Below are 22,186 nucleotides of genomic sequence, written 5' to 3'. Positions count from 1 at the left end.
GAGATACTGTAGGTGTCACCTGTCACCTAGCAACAGGCTTACTGCTTTGTGTCTTTAGTGTCTCTTTTCATTTTAAGTCAAAATAGTTATGAAAATGTAGCGCTTAGATTTGCATTTATCTCCTGAAATATTTAGATTAACCTTCAAACATTTTTAGTTCCCAAGATAACTCACCACGACAGATGAAACAGAAATAACTTTCAACAAAAAAAGGCAACTTATATATCAGAAACCTTGATACAGAGTAAGGCCAACATGGATCCTGTTACATAATATCTCAGACTGAAATGCACAGGCCTGCCTGTGAGTTCCCTAATCAGCTTTTAAAAGTTGTGGTAACTGAACTGAATAGGTATATTACACCTTTATTACTTGGCTTTTTTTTAAAAATCAGCACTTGAAAACACAAGATCACAACGAATGAAGTAGTGATTTGTAAAGTTGAATCCAGAAGACGGAATTCCAAATGGGATTGCTCTACCGGCATCAGGATTAAGTTATTTGAAACAGAGCAAACTAAATTACCTGTGGGCAGAGTGGTATGCCCTGACTAGTCAGATGTCTGTAAACACTTTTAAAATGTGTTTCTGTGTCTCTGCTTAAAGATACATAAAGGGATTATCAGAGGAACCAGCAACAAGTGTACTCATGGGTCCTGAAGTATTTTGAATGTGTTAAACACTAGCCTTTAAAGATTGAGAACATAATAGATCATTTAAGATGTGATGAAGAGCCAGCAGCCTGTTACTAGAGGGTAATGTAATGCCTGTACTCTGAGGTAGTTATTCCGAAGTAACTCCTTATTCATTAAGGAGGATAGCATCCACTTTCATTCTGGCCAAGGTCATTTCTGTTATCCAGGATACTCTCTTTGAATTCTTATGGAAGCTGGCTGACCAAGTGGAAATTTTAGGGAAGAAAACAAGAGTTGGAAAGTGAAGAATTTGGACAATCATTCTCTATTGCTTATAGCTACTGAAGAGAGAAACAGGTGTAAGTAGAATTTCTCCAGACTCTCCACTAAAAGAAAAACCAGTATTTACCAGTGGTTCCAGGTAGCAATATTTTTGTTTAAAAGTAAATCTAAAATTCTTTCTAAAATACAACATTTTATGCCTTTTGTTATTTCTCATGTTTTTCATATTGGAATAAGTGACTACCTAACCCTTTGCTTTTCTTCACCTGACAATTGAGAATCATTTTTGGAGCCAGGAAAGTGAGGACCAGAACACGTGTGATGAGTTTTTTGATGAGGACAGTGCCCTTTAAAACTTTGGTACTTAGGGAAGATTTACTGGATAATTTCACAAACCTATTTGGCAGAGTTAAATAATCTTTTAATTAGGAAATTGATGAGATAATAACTGTTATTGGAAATGTGCCAGTTTCCTATTTTATATCATGGTTTGGTTTTGATGGGGATTTGGGGAACAACCCAAAGGTCCCTTAGCATGAATAAAATTGGAGCTTCATCTGTTCTATCTTGTGGTCTTAATTTGGGGAAATTCTGTTGTTTTCCTATTTAATATCTGTCCATTGATTAAAGAGTGATAATTCTTACGTGTGCTTACGTATATGTTAGTGCAGATTGTTGTGTAGACATTACTTCAGTTAGGGTATGTGGGGTAGGTGAAACAGGTATTATCCCTGCTTCTGTGGAGAAGGAAGTTGGGCCTCAGAGAGGTTGATTGAGGTTTTTAAGGTCACACAGCCAGTAGATGACAGAGGTGAAACTAGGGACAGGTCTTCTCAATCCTAAACTGTGTCTTCGTTTTCTGTGGGGTGGGTGCTACAGAGCAAAAGATGACCTTGAGTGCTCTTTGAACAGCTTCAATTGAATGGAAAACAGAAGTTAGCATTATACCAAGCTGTCCCCAGGTTTAAAACATACTGAGGTGTACATTTAAATTATAGGTAGTTACAGAGATATACTACAAAGAGCCGTCCACTAACATTTGGGACTAACTCAGGGGTTTTAAAAGGACCCCACCATTATCTGACTTGTTACCTTGCATAGGAAATTAACCTCTGATCGTCATTGTCAAATGGATCTTAAAATGTTCTTGTGCTCAACTGACAGAACTGCTTTCAGAACAATGATAATAATATCATTAGAATACTTGGTAAATCCCCAAATGCTGTAAAAATGTGTGATGTTGTGTTATGTATAGTTCACAAAATTTAATGTTTATTGTGGTCTGTAGCTTAATTGCATCAAAAAATACAAATTATATAATTAAGGCCCTAGTTACTTGGTTAAGAAATATCCACACAATTGATATGAAGGGGAGTTTATTTTTCTTTTGTTTCTTATCATTAGCTTCTCTTATTCATTTGACAAACCTTTATTTTATCTCCTAAAGTTTGCTGGGCAATGGGCTGTATATTGGGCAATAGATGGTAGTAGAACTAGGTTAGCAGGTACAGCTTCTTGTGGGAATATAAATTGATGTAGTCTGTATAACAAGCAATTTGGGTAATATATTTTGAAAGAGTGAAAAAAGTTCATATTATTATGATCCAGTAATTATACTTATATAACTATATTCTAAGGCAATAATTAAAGGTGCAGATAGGGCAGCTAAGTACAGTGGTGTAGGATGTGGATGCTTGGCTGAGGGGTGAGTGGTGGAAATCTACACTAGGCTTCCCTGGCCAGGCCCCACCTCCTGATTAGAGTCTGTCTGTGTCTTCCCAGAGAGGGCATCCTTTCTAGTTGTCCAAAGGCATCCTCCAGGCCAGCAGAGGTCCTTGTGTCCAAGATTTACGTAGAAGGATGTGTGTTATCAGTAATAGTAAAAAATCATAAACTAGTAGACAAAAATGAGGGAGTAAATAATACTGTATCCCTACAATGGAGTATTATGTATTTAGGGAGAAGCATTCATAAGTTGAATGTCATGTAAAAATTCTCATGGTTTATTAAAGTGTGAAAAAAAATTATAGAACCAGAATGTAAGATTGAAACCAGTTTTGAAGTACCTGGTACATTCTGCTGAGAAGTGGGAACTGATGGATTGAGATATATTTTGAAGAATAGAAAGGACAAGACGTATTTTGATAACAACATGGTGTTTTAGATGACTTTTTAGTTCTTTCAAGGGGTACCCTATTATGGTTTCATAACGTAAAATAGAGGAATTATCCTCTGAACTTCAAGAGAATATTTCGCCACTGTCATATTAAAATACTGCATTTATGTTCCATTGCTTCTTAGTGGCATTTCTAGTAGTGGTGAAAGCTGTACTATATATTAGGGGTTGTGTTTTGAGTCATAAGAGGCATATCTATATCAGTATAGACATAGAGATGGAAGGAGGGAGGGATGGAGGGAGGGAGAGTCATTGACTGACTGATCAATCGTTTGGGTTAAAACTGGAATAAAATGAAAAGACCACTTCATCTTACAGGCCAAGCCCATGGAACACGTACCTTCTGGTACATTTCATTTAAGGCTTTATGAGTGAGTGAACTCTTTTTTCTGTTCAAATGTATGGAAACACGTACAAAGGAGACTTGGCTGGATACTGCCTGTGTAGACATTGGCACAGAATGGGCGCTGCTAAGGACTCCAAGGCGTGTCCCCTCTTGAGTGTAATTCCAAATGAAAAAAAAAAAAAAAAAAGTCAACTGTGCCTAATAAGCTGGCTTAACTGAATGCCAAAGAAAATTCGCCTCATGAAATGGAAATTCTGAAGCAAGTTACATAATACTGAGAGAGACTAAATAGGAGGACTTTTAAGATCTATCCAAATGGGGCAAATGGTGTATTGTAATCAGAACTCTCCAATCCAGCAATATCTAATTCTATTTGGTGAGATCCAAATGGTGTTGGGGGTTTGGAAGCTTTTAGAAATCACATAAATATTTACTTGGTATTTGTTTAATTTTTAAGGAGTGACATATCTTAGATCAGTTTTTAAAAAGTTACTTGGGTATTGGCTGACATGGAACCACCCAAGAGTATTCGTGTTAGTTGTTCTGCACATTTGTATCAACTGTAAAGAGGGAAAACAGCATTCCTTTAACAATCTCTTAGTTGCTAAGAATAATAGAGCCAACTGCTCCAGCCGGAACATTTGTGACTTCTCTTTCTTATATTAAATTTACTTCTAAAGCAGTTTCTGCCGTTTTCTCCCCAGCCTTCTCTCCCGGTTGCATGCCTTTCTTTTTCTCCCCTCCCTCCCTTATCTTTATACAGATTTTCATATCTTGTGCCCAGGATCTGTCATAGTGTCATAGCTGGAGTTTCTGCCTCTGTTTCTTCATTTCTCCATTCTGCCCTTTACATGACTGCTAAAGAGGAAGCAAAGACCAAAACTGTTCACCAGCTATTATTGTTATTGTGTCACTCCACTAATCAAGAGCTTCAAAAATTGCAGAATGAAGGTTTTCTTTTTCTTTCCTCCAGTGGAAGAATGTTACCAACATGTGGAACTTTTTTCTCATTTTTAAAAATTGAAGTATACTTGATGTACAATATTAGATAAGTTACAGGTGTACAATGTAGTGATTCACAATTTTTAAAGGTTACAATCCATTTATAGTTACAACATACTGGCTATACTCCCTGCGTTCTACAACATATCCTTGTAGCTTATTTTATACATAATAGTTTGTACCTCTTACTCCCCTACTCCTACGTTGCCTCTCCCCACTTCCCTCTCCCCACTGGTAACCACTAGTTTGTTCTCTTTATCTGCGAGTCTGCTGCTTTTTTGTTATCTTCACTAGGTTGTTGTATTATTTAGATTCCACATGTAAGTGATATCATACAGTCTTTCTCTGTCTGATTTATTTCACTTAGCATAATAGCCTCCAAGTCCATCCATGTTGTTACAAATGACAAAATTCCATTCTTTATGGCTGAGTAGTATTCCATTGTATATGTATACCACATCTTCTTTATCCATTCATCTGTTGGACACTTAGGTTGCTTCCATATCTTAGCAATTGTAAATAATGCTGCTATGAACATTGGGGTTCATGTATCTTTTTGAATTAGTGTTTTTCTTTATTTTTCAGATATATATCCAGGAGTGGAATTACTGGGTCATATGGTAGTTCTATTTTTAGTTTTTTGGGGAAACTCCATGCTGTTTTCCACGGTGGCTGCACCAGTTGACATTCCCACCAACAGTGTACGAGGGTTCCCTTTTCTCCACATCCTTGCCAACATTTGTTATTTGTGTTCTTTTTGATGATAGTCATTCTGACAGGTGTGAGGTGATATTTCATTGTGGTTTTGATTTGCATTTCTCTGATGATTAGCGATGTTGAGCATCTTTTCATGTGTTTGTTGGCCATCTGCATGTCCTCTTAGGAAAAATGTCTATTCAGATCTTCTGCCCATTTTTTAATTGGGTTATTTTTTGATGTTGAGTTGTATGAGATGTTTATATATTTTGGATATTAACCCTTTATTGGTTCTAATTATTTGTTTTTTGTGTGTGTGCTTTTCTTGCAGGATCAATGTGACTCTGGAAACAAATGGATGAATGAATATCCATATGAAGAGGAAAACAAAGGTTGGTTAGTCAGACTGTATAATCGCAGTGGCAGTCCTATTTTGAACATTAATTTTGGGCAGTTATTCTCATTAGAGCACTTCTTTGTCTGTGAGACAGAGGTCACAGGTTAGAGACATCTATCTATAAAGTGTAATTTTTGTTTTTAAACCCTTAAATATAAAAAAAAATTATGAAGAGGCAACCCTTCTTTGTGCAAGTCTAGCTGTCGTCAGTTTCCGGAACTGAAGCTGGTTTAAGAATCAACTTTCAGATGATAATTAAAAAATGGAAAACCACTTGATACAACTGATCACTGGAACACACACAAAAAAAGCCAGATTTTGTTTAATATATATCAATTCCTACCACAAGCATAATCCTAATCCTAGTGCTGTATGGCATATGATTGCTGTCAAATGCTGTCCTCTTTGCACCTGCAGTCTTGGCTTTCATCAAGGGCATAGGATGATTATGAAAGGCTTTTAACTTTGGTTTTTCGCAGAAAAGTACTGGTGTAAATTAGAGGGTAAAAAAATCCTGGGAATTTCAACAGTAATCAAGTGCTGGCTATCACTTTGTAGTATTTATTTGAACTTTTTGTGTACTTCATACTGGTCATAATATAAACATCATAAATTAATACTAAGAAAATGACAATATGTTAAACCATCTCTATTTCATAAAGCCTAGTACAGAGGCATGTGCCTCATAACTCTTTATATAGCTGCACAACACATACAGTTTCATATTTTCCTTCCCCCATTGCTCCTGCTATCTTCAAATAAATGTACATCATGTCTTTTTCTGCCAGCCCACCTTCACAGATACTTACAAATGATTTTCCAGATTATATCTTTCACTTGAAATTGCCTTCTTCCAATTCCGCATCCATTCATGATAAAGAGTCTTAACAAGTTAGGCCTAGAAGGAACATATCTCAACATAATAAAGGCCATATGTGACAAGCCCACAGCTAATATACTCATTGGTGAAAGTATGAAAGCTTTTCCTCTAAGATCGAGAACAAGACAAGAGTGTCCACTCTCACCACTTCTTTTCAACATAGTACTGGAAGTCCTAGCTAGAGCAATCATGAAAGAAAAAGAAAAGTTGTCAGAATTGCAGAGGAAGATGTAAAATTGTCTTTATTTGCAGATGGCATGATTTTATATATAGAAAATTTTAAAGACTCAACCCAAAAAACTGATAGATATGATTAATGAATTCAGTAAAGTTGCAAGATACAAAATCAACATAACAAAAATCAGTAGCGTTTCTATACCCTAACAACAAAGTTTCTGAAAAAGGAATAAATTGATTCAATTTACAATAGCATCAAACACAGTAAAATACTTAGGAATAAATTTAAGGAGATGAAAAGGAATAAATTTTAGGAGATCTCTATGCTGAAAACCACAGGACATTGATGAAAGAAATTGAAGAAAACACAAATAAATGGAGAGGTACCTCATGTTCATGGATTGGAAGAATTAATACTGTTACAATGTTAATATGACTGAAAGCCATCTATAGATTCAGTGCAATCCATATCAAGATTCCAATTATGTATTTTACAGAAGTAGGAAAAAACATTTCTAAAATTTATATGGAACCACAAACGACCTTGAATAGTCAAAGAAATCCTGAGAAACAAAAAACGGGAGATGTCACATCAGACTTTCTGATTTCAAGCTATACTATAAAGTTATAGTCATCAAAACAGTATGGTACTGGTAGAAAAAAAACCAACAAATAGACCAATGGAACAGAATCGAGAGCCCAGAAATAAACCCAAACATATATGGTCAACTAATATTTGACAAGGAGCCAAGAATACTCAATGGAGAAAAGACAGTCTCTTCAATAAATCGTACCGGGATAATTGGATATACATGTATGAAAGAATGAAATTGGACCCATATCTTACACCACTTACAAAACTTAAGTCAACATAGATTAAAGACTTAAATGTAAGACCTGATACCATGAAACTCCTACAAGAAAGTACAGGAACAAAGCTTCTTGACATAGGTCTTGGTAATGATGTTTCAGATATGACACCTAAAGTACAAGCAACAAAATAAAAAGTAAACGAGTGGGACTTCATCAAGTTAAAAAGTTTCTTTACAGCAAAGGAAACCATCAACAAAATGAAAAGACAACCTACAGAATGGGAAAAAAATATTTGCAAACTGTGTATCTGATAAGGGGTTAATATCCCCAAATAGAAGGTGCTCGTACTACTCAATAGCAAAACCCCCCAAATAACGGAATAAAATAATGGTCCTAAGTCTGAATAGACATTTCTCCAAAGAAGATATCTGAAAGGCCAGGAACATAAAAAGATGCTCAATATCACTAGTCATCAGAGAAATGACATATTACCTCACGCTTGTTAGAATGGCCACAATTAAAAAGATAAGAGATAATGCTGACATGGATGTGGAGAAAAGGCAATCCTTGTGCACTGGTTGGTGGGATTGTAAATTGGTGCAGCCACTATGGAAAACGTTATGGAAGATCCTCAAAAAATTAAAAACAGAACTACCATATGATCCAGGAGTTCCACTTCTGGGAGTATATCCAAAGGTAATGAAAACACTAACTTGAAGAGATACCTGTACCCCCATGATCATTGCAGCATTATTTCTAGTAGCCAAGACATGGAAACAACCTGTCTGTCAACAGATGAAAAGATAAATAAGATGTGGTATATATACACAGTGGAGTATTATTCAGTCATAAAAAATGAGGAACTCCTACCATTTGTGACAACGTGGATGGACCTTGAAGGCATTATACTAAGTGAAATAAAGACAAAGGCAAATACTGTATGATTTTACATGTATGTGGAATCTAAAAAAAAAAAAAAAAAAGCCTTTTTTCCTTGCTAAAATTTCTCCTTCGTAGTATTTGTTTCTGGAAAATTTTTAGCCCTCTAGAGGGAGTTTTGATTCAGAGATGATGATAATAAGGTAGATTTTTGGATAATGTTCTTTTTTATGATCTCAGTATTACCTATATGGGTGCATTTACTTTGTGAGAATTAATTGTACTGTGTACTTATTTGTATGTGGATTAGTGGTGTGCTAGTAAACTGGCTCTAGGGCATGGGGTGGGGAGGCCTGATCTGTAATATTTGTCAATTCCCATGGTGTAAATATTCCCACTACGGCTGGTTTCAATGGTTTAACAAAGAGCTTGCAAGATTCCTTAAAATTTAACAATTGGCTCTCATGAGCTGGAGGTGAGCTAGCTCCAGCAAACCACTGATAATTTCATGTATAATGTAACGTTAAACAATTTTCTATACTCCTTAAGACAAATAGGGCAAATGTAGTAAATTCAAATTTTCCTGACTCATCGCTGTGTAAACATGGAAACCTTCACTCATTATCATGCAGAAAGCACTTATCCCTTTTCTTATGTATGATGTTGATCTTATATTTATGTTTTTGTTCAGTTGTAATTAAATTTTTACGTTTGAATGGATCAGTGTCAGCTTTGTAAGTTTATACATTTTGACGGTGTCATTGCTCTGTAACTAATTTTATGACAACTGAAGATTATCGCAAAGAGAATCTTTGTGTTAATACTTACCCTGAGGATAGACTGAAAATATTATCTTGATTAAGTATAATACATTATGTGTGATTCATTCTAAATGATCGTGCCTCATAGCTCATAATTCATGAGTTCAGAAGTCTTTATAGAGGAAGGAGCAGTGAGTATTTCACTTAATGTGTTTGTCCCAATGAATTATGTTTTTCTTCTTGCTGTTCCTTATATTTCTCAATCTGTGTTTTCAGTTATAGATGCCTTAGAACAAAGAGTACATTGATGCTTGTTTTTAAACCTGCTTGAATCAGGTGGTGTTAGTTTTAATAAGGTCTGATTCAGAGAGAAAATTGCAGTTTGGAAATTTATCTTTTCTATATTTCACGTATATTCCCAAGGTCAGTTTTAAGATGACGTTTTTAAAATGTCAGCAGTGAGTGCAACATTGCCACTGTCTACATAATTGAAAAGGGATTTGAATATGGCTCTTAAAACTATTTTGTACATTTCCAGTTTGCCAGCGGTGATAAAATCTTGCCAAGAGCCACAGAATATCATGCTATGTCTTTCTCTAATGTTCTAATATTTAAACAGCCTAAATAGCATTTGTAAAATTTCTTTTGTGGCCATATCCATAGTCTTACTTTCAGGTGCTGTCTTCATCTCCTCTTTCAACCAGTCAATCAATCAATTAATCAATAATATATAAATACAATATATACATATATATTTATATCAAAATATATGTGTGTGTGTATATATTCACATTAAGTTCTTTACTCAGTTTTTAAGTTCTCTCTTTTACTCCATTTCATTGCACTTGAATTTGTCACTTTACCATTTGCCATTAGATAACATTAAATAAATTCTAAAAAGATCCCAGTTATCCATTATTTTCTGTTCACATATATCAGCATAAAACCTTGTCTATGTGCTCTTTAACATATTTTAGCAGTTGCTCTCATTGTGAATGTGTGTGGACCTGACTCCACAAACCTGGCTTTGCTCCATTGTTTTCCAGCCATTTCAGTGTGTTTCCCAAGTGCTCTCAACAGCTGGTTTAGAGCAGGTGTCCAAAACATATGCATGCGTATACATTAGTCCAGCTTATCAGAGTTCATGTTCAGACTTTTGCTCTGTGACTACCTCTGATGAACAGCTGCTTAAACCATTCAGCGTTAACAGTGGGTAAGTTTTCCTTTTTGGATTTGGAAAGCAAGAGGACAATAGCAGGCCTTTCTCGGAAAGCTTTAATTCCCTACAGAAAAAAAGCTTGCTTCATAGCGATGGGCATATATAGGGTGGTTACTTTAAATTTCTTTTCCATGAAGTTTCAAGGCTCTTTCTTCACACAAGGTAGAAAGACTAATAGCAACAATCCAGCCTTTCTTTCATTTTGAGCTAAGTAGTTACAGTTGTTGAGAAAGCCCCAGTTGATGTAAGTGAAATACATTGTCAGCGCTAGGCCACTATATATTTATGCAGAGTAGCTGCCTGGGCAGTAAACATGGAATCACAAAAAGTCAAGTCTTTGCTCTGCAATTCTCTGCCTGTATGATCTTGGACCAGTGACTTCTTTCTGAATTTTAATTTTCTCAAGTGCCAAGTGGAACTAATTACACCTGTCCTACCTATTTCAAGAGTTGTTATGGGGTGAAAGAAAATACGACATATTTATTAAAGTAATTCAGAGCCGTAGAGTTCTAAAAGTATGGGTCCTGCTTGCTACTATTATTTATACAGCATAAGACAGAGATTCATGACTTTGTTGTATGACGTCACATCACAAGGTCAAGTATTTTCAGAATTGGAAGTGCCCACAAAGGTCATTGACTCTAATCTGTGCTTGGTACACGGCTGTCTTTCCATAGGAGTTGGTTACTTTAGCGCTGTATCTTGAGTACTCCTTGGAATTTCCTACTGCATGTGGCAGTTCATCCTGTTTCCAGGCATATCTAGTTATATTAAAAGTTATTCCTTTTGTTGAGCCTAATCAGTAGATTTGATAATGATCCAAACTAGTAGGTGTATAGCACATTTATTAAAATTTAGTCCTGCATGAGGTCATTCTTCTGTCAAGTTCCGTCACCCTTGGGTGTCTGATTTCTTAGACCTGGGATACGAGAACAAAATGATATACAGGGATTTGAGAAAGATTATGCAGTTATTGAAGTAGAATAATGGCTTTATTCTTTGAAAAGATGATGCATTGCTCATTTTAAAACATTAAAGCATGCAAAGTCCCATCACCTCCCTGTCTCACACCTATTAGCATTTGGTGAGCATTATTTGCAGCATCTCTGTGTATGTATATACAAGTAAAGAGAGATGGTTTTACAAAAATAGGATCATATTTATACTTTGTATTTCTAATATAGAGTTATGTTTGTTTGCTTCTGATGCAATGGAAGAAATAGAAGCTGAGTTTAAACCAAAGGAATTTATTATTTTCAAGTTAACGTCCTTTTACCAAAGTGATGCTATCATTTGAGAGTTAAGAGAAAAAGAAAATAAAAAACTTTGAGTTCTGATAATTCTGTGTTTTTTTTTTAATGACTGAATTTAACTTCAAACAACATCTTTTGACTTGTTGCTATGAAAGATGGGTAAATTAATGACATTTCTAACTCTTTTTCCCTCTTCTTGTTTTACTATCTTCTTAAAACTTAGGTTATTAACATTTATTTTCTGATTGTTAACTGTAATTATCAAAGCCAATTAGTATTAATTCTTATTTTTCTCAGAAATATGGAAACACTACTTTACTGTCATCTGGTATTTGGTGTCACTGTGAAGGCTGAAGCAAACTGGTCTTTGCACTTGTTCTTGTCTTGCTTTTTGTTCAGATGTCCGTGGACTATTTTTAGTAAGCTAGAAGTTCAGTAACTTCATCAGTTTTGCTTCTTGGTTTTTATCATTCTGTATCAGTTTTACTTGGATCCTGCCATTCAACTCGGAGAAGTAGACTCTGTTTTTATGTCTTCAGATTTAAATATTATATTTAAGGTGTCTTTTCTATTTGTTCTCTTGTTTAGTAACCCTGAAGATAGGTATAATGTTTCTCCTTGGTTTTTTGTATCTGTGGTCTTCACCTTTAACGTTTTTATTTCACTTAACTGTGCTTTCCCATTCAACATTTTTTTCTTACTATCTTTTCAGTCAAATTCTTTGTTATTTTTTAGTTCCTGGAGTTAATTATCATCTCTGTAGTATTTCATAACTCTGTCCACTTACTTTCATCTGTTTCACATATCCTGTACTTTATCATTTGAGCCCTGTACTTTCCTGAATATTATTTTCTTTTAACGCAAGACCCTTTTGTTTGAACTGTTATTATTTTTGAGTCTGTGAAGTGGTGTTATTTATCCAAATTCTTCATCTGTTTCCTTGGGTAATTCTTCCTGTGGTGTTTGTTCTTCACTGGCCTCTTGCTTACATTATTCTCTGGCTTTTAATATTTGCTGCTTTCATGCACAGTTCCCTTGTGGCCTCTCTCTGGTTTTTACCCATCTTTGAATGGGGCCGGTAGTTTCCAGTATGGCAGGTAGTATTGTGGACAGGGGCACCAACAGTTTTGGGCATGTGCTAGATGAGTCCAAATCTTTGTCTTGCGTTTCTTATTTCAGATACTCTAAATAAAGGTGTTACTTCCAGAGTCCTCCCTCAATTGCCCTTGTACAGCAGAGCCTCTGGGGACAAAGGCTCCTGTACTTCTGGCACTTCAGTGACCCCCTGGATGATGGAGCTAGACTCTAGAAAATGCTGCATCTGTGTGTTTACTCCCTTAGCACCACTTTCTCTGCTTTCACTGGATAGGCCTTTCATCGCTGTGATTCTCACTTTTAGGAAATTGCTCCAGGTCTGAGGAGGTATGTATCCGCTCCCCGAGGACTCCGAGATTTCACAGTCTTTGATGAGTATATTTTGATTGGCAGTCTGAGTTTCTGACTTTTTACTTTCACTTAAGATGGAGTTTTTCTCTGTTTTTTTTTTTTTTTTTCCCTAAATTGGCTTTAAAAGTTTTCAGTGAGTTTTAAAGGAAGGGTATAAAAATGCCTTCACATCACCGTTTTTAATAGGTAGTATTTTAGGTACATTTAAGGGACCCATGGAGACTGTTGAACTTGCTGACGTGTTTAAGAGCTTGGCTCTATATGCAGGGCTCCTGGCTTTCAATCCCAGCTCTGCCAGGGCTTCACCTGCTTCTGTAGCTCATTGTCACACCAGTGCTATGTGGATGACGATGATGATGATAGTAATGTCCATAAAGTTGTCATGTAAGTTAAGTGAGTAAAATGCTAAAGCGTTCCCATAGTGTCTGGTAGTTACTAAGTGCTCGTTAAAATAGCCATTTCATTATTTTAAGTCATGTTAATTATGTCCATTTGGCTTTAGGAAAATCTGCTGTTCAGGCCAGTAATTGTATCTATATTGTTTCCTTGGACTGAAGATACTGCTGGAACATACCTGCATACCAGGGGATACCGGGTCTCTGACTTAATATGTCAGCTTCCAGTTTCAGGATCTGACTGGGGACTTCTAAGTTGTTGCTCTGTATTGATAAGAAATAGATACCTCTGGCTTTCTCTTGGAGGAAATAAAATCCTTGCACTCACTGGATATGCTCTAGTGGTTGGTACACATGTTATTCGTTTCCCTCACAGAATGTTGACAGCTTATTTTGTATTAGGCAAGGTTCTCCAGAGAAACAGAACTAATAGGATATATATATATATATATATATGCATACACACATATATATGTGTTTGTATATATATACATATATATATGATGTATGTGATTTATTGTAAAAATTGGCTCATGTGATTATGGAGACTGAGAAGTCCCATGATCTGCCATCTGTAAGCTGGAGACCTGGGAGATCCAGTGGTGTAGTTCCAATCCAAATCCAAAGGCCTGAGAACCAGGGGAGCCGGTGATGTGAATCCAAGCCCAGGAGAAGGCCAGTGTCCCAGCTTAAGCAGGTAAGAAAGGACTAATCCTCCCTTTCTCCACTTTTTGTTCTACTCAGACCCTCAACAGATTGGACGATGGCCACCCACACTGGGGAGGGCCATGCTTTACTGAGTCCACTGATTCCAATGCCAATCTCATCTAGAAACACCTCCCAGACACACTCAGAAATAATGTTTAATGTGGGCACCCTGTGGCCCAGTCAAGTTGATACATTAAATTAATCATGACACCTATGCTGTAGTCTGATTGAATCGAGTAATCATATACTTAGAGTATGTTATTTGTTAGACACAGGCCTACAGAGACAAATTATATTTAGACCCTGTTTTCAAGGCTTCATCATCTCAGGGACAGGCAAATGAGTTACTACTATTTGATATGATTAGTGCTACAATATATTTAATGAAACCTAGGGAGCTGGTGATGGCTTCACTTGTGAAGTGACCTTTGACCTGGGCCTTGAATGATGGTGTCACATTTTCTGGAAGAAATAGGAGTAAAAGTCACAATTTTTTTGTTCAAAAAAAATTCTAAGTAAACACAAAAGTATATTTTCTTTCTCTTGGGCACAAAAGTGCCCTGCAAAATTTCCTTTTGGAGTTAAGGATAAATGTAATATTCAGTGATACCATTAAATATTTCAGCTAAAATCTATTGAGGCTCGTTTATGTGTCCAAATGATTTTCTCTTTGCTTCCCCCTCTGTCTCTCTCCCGTTTTATGTCTCTCTCTCTCTGTCTCACATGCTCTGGTGTACTTTTGTGTTTTCTCTCTCATTTTCATTCTCTGGCCGTTTGATTATAGTGGATCTTCAGCTAAGCTTTATGTCATCCTATTTAGAGTACATTACCAAAGTAGTTTATATAATGTGTTTTACCAGAAATTTTCAGGAGTGATCATAAAAATGATACGAGCATCTTTTAAACATAACCATTTTAGTTAACCAGTTTTGATTTAATGAGAACATCAGTATTAAAGCAACGTAGTGATTGATTATTAAAAGCATTTGTTGAAATATAATATCTAGCTGGTTAATTTTGTTATTATCAACATCTGTGCATTAAAAAAAAAATTGCAACCTCTTTCCCCTCTCTCCAGTTGATGTTAGCTGAGAATTAATCTCTTACTGTTCTCTAAAGAGACTTTTGTTTAATAAAATCATGAATAATTATTGACTCAACAATGAGTATGATCCTTTACCTTATAGTTTAGTCCTTAGTATACCTTAAGGCCTAATGGAAGTAAGACTCACAAATATTCCAATTTAAGAATCAGTGGGTTATTCATATTCAGCATGCTTTTCTTCCTGGAGCTAGGGTTGGTTCAGAGGAACAGAACCATGGGAATGGTAGAGAATATGGAATTTAGTATCAGGATTCGACCTCATCCGATTTTAGGAGCTAGTTAGGCAAGGTAGGTGTGGTTGTTGCCTCTGTATTTTGGGTGCCAGGCCTGAAGTCAGCAGGGCACGCAGTCAGGAAGGAAGGGTGGCAGGAGGTGCTGGAGAGCAGGGGTGAACGGAAGCTGTGAGGGTGAGCTGAGTCCACCAGACTCCTCACTGCTCACCAGCCTCCGACCTCGCGGATGCTGCGGACTGCAGGGGAAGCTGGTGCCTTCTCTGAGTCAGAAGTCTCTCGTGTGAGAATCAGATAAGCTGCTGGAGATCTTGTGGGACCGTTCTACCCCTGAGCCAGCATGGTGTGCAAGACAGAGCGACAGCGGGCATGAGCTGCACCCGCCCCTGAGCCCTGCGTTGAGCTTCTGAGTGTGGTGAGATCATGAGGGCTGCTGCACTTCTGCCTTCTCAGTCTCCCCACGGCGTCCCTTATAACCCGGGAGCTGTGGAACCCTGCAGGGAGGACAGTGCTGGGCAATGCAGACGGAGCTCAGCTGAGCTGTGACGGTTCATGCCCAGCACTGAGTCCCACGTTGCCCGTTCTCTCCATTTTCCTGCAGGAGTCTCCTTCCTCACCCCTCCCTCCACCTGAGTATTGTACGTCATGTGCCTTTTCTGATTCATGCCCTCTTTCCTTGATGCTTCCATTCCTGTCCGAGGACCGGAAGCACCGTCTCTGGGACCCAGGCTTGTAGTGGAGATGATGTCCCGCGCAGAGAAGTCTCTGGACAACCACCTGCCTGGATTCACTGTTTTGGAGCCCTGCTCATCTCTTGAGGAACAGCAGGATCGTTTGTGGCCTCATGTGGTACTTGACTAGTTTTTGGTGTCCGTAGTAGCTGAGATCACTCTGCTTCCTGGATTTTGACTGTCCGTCTATAATGTAGTAGAACGGTCAGGCTCAGGCCAGGGCCGTGTGGCCGTGGGGAGCTTTGAGAGCATAGGAAGATCAAACATAGCATGAGAAGAGGGGAGATTCTGATTTTCTGCATGGTGGAAATAGGTGGGTCATCCGGATGTTAGGGGCTTATCCAGGTAGTAAAGTTCAGAGTAAAATTATGAGCAAGAATGAGATTGAGAGATTATATCCAGAGTAAGAACGAATGATGCCAGGGCCAGCGTACGTTAGAGGTGAGGTTGACAGGCTGTAACTGAACAGGATCGCTGGAGAGCAGCTACCGAGGAGGCGTGTGTAAATTCACACTGGGTTCCGGACAGGAGGTGCTAATACTGGAGGGGAGGATTGGGGGCTGGGGGGGGGGGAGCGTTAGAGGGCAAAGGTTAACACCAGCGGGACTGCTGAAGTAGGAGCATGCTGGCACAAAGAAAGGTGGGGCCTGTGCAACAGGCTGGAAGGGCACGTGGCTCGTTATCTCACAAGTCAACTCTCCTGTGCTGGGAGGTTTCCCGGAGGTCTGTGTTGAGCCCTGGTGCAGGACCAGGAAATCCTGTACGATGGGCCTTCCTGGAACAGAGGTAAAGGAGAGCATTTGGAGAGGTGGGTGAAGGTAGACAGGGAGAGGGTATTAGCTCTTTCCTGGGTTCGGGGGGAAAAAGAAGAAAAGCTTTTGAAGGTAACCTGCCTTCAGTTCCCAGAATTCCATCCGTAACCCCAGAAAGGACTTGACTCTGCTTTGTGATTTAGAGTAAATTCAGAAATAGCATTCTAATCAGATAGAGAGTAAGAACAATTAGGTTGCTAAAAAAAAAAGTTCAGATACTGGTAGAATATACCAGTTTATATTTTTACATTTACATGGTGTGTGTGTGTGTGTGTGTGTGTGTGTGTGTGTGTAAGAGAGAGAGAGGTTGATTGATTCTAGTTTATGGGTAAACGCTTGCTAGATTTTTCTGAGTTTTAATTACTTTTTAAATTTAATTACTCCATTCCTTTTAAATTGAATTGCAGATCGAATTCACAGTCCTTAAACACCAGGATCACATGAATTGAGACACTTTACCTGGTTATTCCCTTTGTGGACTCAGTTCTTTCCAGTGGTGACTACTTTTCACGGAGATTAATGTTGCCAACCTATAGATATGAAGGACAGAGTATCTTATTTATGCTTGTAAACTCTTCTCTCCTCCAGAATATACTCATTCTAAAAAGGAGAAAATGATGGAAATAGGTGGGTGTCTGGCTTCTGGCTAGATATGTTATTTCCATCCGTGACAACCTTTATCATTCTCTGAGATCCTGAGGGACTTGTGTAAGGTTGCACTGCAGTTAGTAGAACGGCATACATTTAATCTTTGTTTCGTAACATTTGTTTGTACATTATTTCTAAAAGTGCCATTTAGAAAGGCCCCAGTAGAGAAATAATTGTGGAGGAGCTACTTGTGAAGATATTTGTGTGGGAGGAGGAGAGGTTGAGTGATTACAGGTAGAGGAGAGTAAGCAGAATTTATTGTTTAAAGCAACTAAATGATTTCCATTTATAATTTCTTCTGGTTCTACTCTAGGACATTTATGCATCTGAAATGCTTGCTTGTATAACTAGGTAATCATTGTATCCCCACCTCACTTCTTAATTCTCCTCATAGAGTTTGGAGAAAACGGAGATATCAGATATTCAGAGGTGGCCGGGGCATGCAGTTTGGCAGTTCCCCAGCCCACTTCTGGCCAGCTTGGTGTAAATAATCAAGGGGCGGCAAAGAGAGAAAAGGCCAAGAGATTTCTGTGTTGCAACTCAGTGTGAATTGAGGTCTCTTCCCCGGTTCTAATCAATTATGCAACAGCATTTATTTTTTGTTCTGCCAGAAACAATATACATTGTTGTAATGTAAGAATTTAATTACAGTGGAGAAGTCTCTAGTGCTTTTTGAATGAGAAATTAAGTCTCCATCTTACTTTGCCTCTAACTGTGAAACAGATGCTACTAAAGCCCCAGCAGAAACTGCTGGTAACGTTAGTTGCTCTTTCCATGTTGAAATATGTTGACCGGGTGAGAGGGGAGACTAAATGGGACCAGTGGGTTAGAGAATTGTTATTCTTTTGATGTTGGCTCAGTCTTGTTCAGTAGTTCAGGATACAGGGTCTGTGCTTCAAAGGGATGATGTTACTGCTGCTCTCAAGAGAAGCTTCTTGGACTTCCCTGGTGGCACAGTGGTTAAGAATCCGCCTGCCAATGCAGGGGACACGGGTTCAAGCCCTGGTCCAGGAAGATCCCACATGCCGTGGAGCAACTAAGCCCGTGCGCCACAGCTACTGAGCCTGCGCTCTAGAGCCCGCGAGCCACAACTACTGAGCCCGTGTGCCACAACTACTGAGGCTGCACACCTAGAGCCCTTGCTCCACCACAGGAGAAGCCACCTCAGTGGGAAGTTCGCGCACCGCAACGAAGAGTAGCCCCCGATCACCACAACTAGAGAAAGCCTGTGCGCAGCAACGAAGACCCAATGCAGCCCAAAATAAATAAATATAATAAATAAATTTAGAAAAAAAGAAATGAAATTAAAAAAAAAAAAAGAGAGCAGCTTCTTTTCAGACTCACAGATGCAGAGAACAAATTAGTGCTTACCAGTGGGCGGGGGGCGGGACAGTACAGGGATGGGGGAGTGGGAGGTACAAACGATTGGATGTAAGATAGGCCCAAGGATGTATTTACAACATGAGGAATATAGCCAATGTTTTATAATAACTGTAAATGGAAAGTAACCTTTAAAATTATATAAAAATTTTTAAAATTAAAAAATAAAAATAAATTTAAAAAAGTAGCTGTTTTCTAGATTTTTCTTCTCAAGCAATGCTGAAAATTTCAAACATATCTTAGAAATGCAGAAATTTGGAGTTGGATGTTTCTATAAGAAATATCTCATTCAAGTGGATTAATGTAAATAGGAGGAAAAAATCAATAAAAATGTAGCAATTTGCTCAAGGTTACATAGCCCATTATAGAGGGGGAGGTTTGGGAGAAAGGAAGGCATAAAGGGAACGTGGTTACTTGTAGTTCACAGATTTTTAAAACTCAGTTTAAGCAAGTCGGTTTAACTTTTGCCTATTTTTGATTTTAAAGCAAAATGGATGGATATCTTTTTAATGGACGTTTGAATAAACGGATGGATGGAGGATGAATGAGGGCAAAAGAAAGAGAATGAGAGAGAAAATGAGTCTGATCTCTCACTTTTTCCTTCTTTGAAAAAAGTGTTAAAGAGTGTCATCATGTGATCATGTGTGATGGAAGAGAGAGAAAGATGAGGCCCTGAAAAGTTGGCAAATGGGTCACACAAAACCTGAAACACTGAAAATTTATTAAGGTTGACTTTTCCAGTAAGTGGAAAAGTGGTTGAGGGAAAAGGTCTGGTTTACAGGAGCTAACTATGTGGAAAATGGCAAGGCAGGATTTTCCTAAACAGTTACCCTACACAACTATGCTGATGACATGGCAAAAATATTCTGAATTTACTGCTCAGACTATGGTTAAATAAAATAACAAATATGAAGAGGGTACTTTCCTATACTAAATATTTATGATTGTTAGTCTGTGCATCTGTGATAGCCCCAAAATTTTGTATTAATGCATCTAGCAACATGATTTTTTTTTTTAATGGATAATATGCTTTTTTTTTTTTCCCCCCCCCAGTTTGGTAAGTTGAGTGTTCTGAGGATTTCCCCTCTACTCTTTTTCTTATGCTTTGGTGTTGCAAATTAAGTTTTGATTCTAAAATAATTGCTTGTTTTGTGTGATGACTATGTAGTCTTAATAAAGCAAATTCTAGCTAATAGTCATTTTATTTCAGAATCAATAACTTTGAAAATTCTTATTTAATCAATTTAAACAATGTGTTTCTAGTTGAAAGAGTAGGGATAGATGCTTTCTTGAAGTTATTAAGTTTTTGGTAGATGTAAAAGAATATATGTGATGGATGTATGTGTAAGTTATAAGACATAATGATAATGAGAAACCCAACTTAAGAAATAGAATGTTTCCAATATTTTTAAAGACCCCTTTTAGTCCCAGGCATGAGCATTATCCTGCATTTTTTATTGTATTTTCCTTGCTTTTTATAATGCTTGTCATCATACATAAGTACGTATTCAGGAACTATATATTGTTTACTTTTACTTGTCTTGGGACATCAGATGAGTAGTGCTATACTCTTTTCCTTTGTAACTTGCTTTTCTTACTCAAATTTTGTTTTTTGATATTCATCCACATTGATACATGTAGGTAAAATTATTCATTTCCACAACTGAATAGAACTATATTATATGACCATACTGTAATTTATCCATTCTTCAGCAATAGACATTTTTATTCTTTCTAGCTTTTTTGCTATTTTAAACAATACTGCTGTGTACAGTCACTTAAATGTGTCCTGGTGCACAAGTAGAAGGGTTTCTCTGGAGTATATCTCTAGGGGTAGAATTGCTGGATTGTAGAGTATGCACATTTTCAACTATACTAGATAATGCCCAGTTGCTTTCCCATATTGTTGCAGCACTTAAATAGCACTGTTTGATAGTTCCATTTCTCCACATCCTGACTGACTCTTGGTTTCTGCTGACATTTAGAGTTTTGTCAGTCAGGTGTGTGTTAAATAGTGTTTCCTTGTGGCCTTAGTTGCACTTTTCTATTACTAATGGTTTATATGTTTACTGGTTATTTGAGTTTCATCTGTGGAATTCCTTTTCATGTGTTTTTGCCTATTTTTCTACTGAATGGTAGTCAATTTTTTTCTCGCCTTGGAGTAGATATTCAGCGCTGATTAAATATGTTGAAAATATTTTCTCCAAGATTGTGGACCTTCTTTTCACTTTTATAGTATTGCTTTAATTTTTGATTTGGCTGAATATATATTTATTATATGGTTAGTGTTTTTCTATGCACTCTGTCATGATAATTTTATATAGGATGTTTGTATCTACTAAGTGAGATTGGCCTGTAGTTTTCTTTTCTTATAATATTCTGACTGGGTTTTGGTATCAATGTTAGAATCTTTTTTCTCTATTCTTTGAGAGCATGTGAATAACTAGAATAATCTTATGTTTACATATTTGGTAGAACTCACTTGTAAAGCTATTTGGGACTAGAGTTTTCTTTGTGGGTAAAACTTGAACTTGAAATTCATTTCCTTTAGTGGTAATAAGACTATTTAGGTTTTCAGTTTCTTCTTCAGTCAGTTTTGGTAAGTTGTATATTCTATAAAGTTGTTTGTTTATTTTAAGTTTTCAAATTTATTGGCATAAAGATTTTAATAGTTTGCCAGAACTGCCATTACAAAGGACCATAGACTGGACGGCTTAAACAACAGAAATTTATTTTCTTACATTCTGGAGGCTAGAAGTAAGGTGTTGATGGAGTAGATTTTTTCTGAGACCTTTTTCCTTTGCTCATAGATGGCTTTCTTCTCCCTGTGCCTTCACGTGGTCTTTCCTCTGTGTACCAGTCATATTGGATTAAAACCTACCCATTTGACCTCATTTTACCTTAACTACCTCTGTAAAGGCTCTATCTCCAAATACAGTCACTTTCTGAGATACTGGGACTTCAACATAAGAAATCTATGGGGGACACAATTCAGCCCATAGCAAGGATGTTCACAGTTGTCCATTAATTATATCTTTAATCTTGGTCTATCTGTACTTATGTCTCTCTTTTCATTTTATTTGTTTCAAAATGATTATTTTTATGTTTTTTACTTCTCTTTTTATTTCCTTTGGTAAGTCTTGCCAGGGATTTGTCAATTTTATAGTCTTTTCAAAGAGCTCCTTTTGTTGTTGTTGTTTCCTTCTACTGTATTTT

At 37.3% G+C, this 22,186-nt stretch overlaps 1 protein-coding gene across 7 annotated transcripts in view; it reads left to right on the top strand.

The window, feature by feature from the left end:
* KLF12 (KLF transcription factor 12) overlaps window positions 1-22,186 on the top strand; it is a 455,655-nt gene that overhangs the window by 137,835 nt on the left and 295,634 nt on the right. For all 7 annotated transcript variants that reach the window (XM_059902659.1, XM_059902662.1, XM_059902657.1 and 4 more), the window contains one exon: window positions 5,468-5,528. In XM_059902659.1, the coding sequence (XP_059758642.1) occupies window positions 5,499-5,528 (30 nt within the window). In that variant the 5' untranslated portion in view covers window positions 5,468-5,498. The remainder of the gene's footprint in view (window positions 1-5,467; window positions 5,529-22,186) is intronic.

This window comes from Balaenoptera ricei, chromosome 18 (assembly GCF_028023285.1).
Source record: "Balaenoptera ricei isolate mBalRic1 chromosome 18, mBalRic1.hap2, whole genome shotgun sequence".
Lineage (NCBI taxonomy): Eukaryota > Metazoa > Chordata > Mammalia > Artiodactyla > Balaenopteridae > Balaenoptera > Balaenoptera ricei.
Note: the sequence above shows the minus strand (reverse complement) of the source record. Positions and strands in the feature narration are given on the sequence as shown.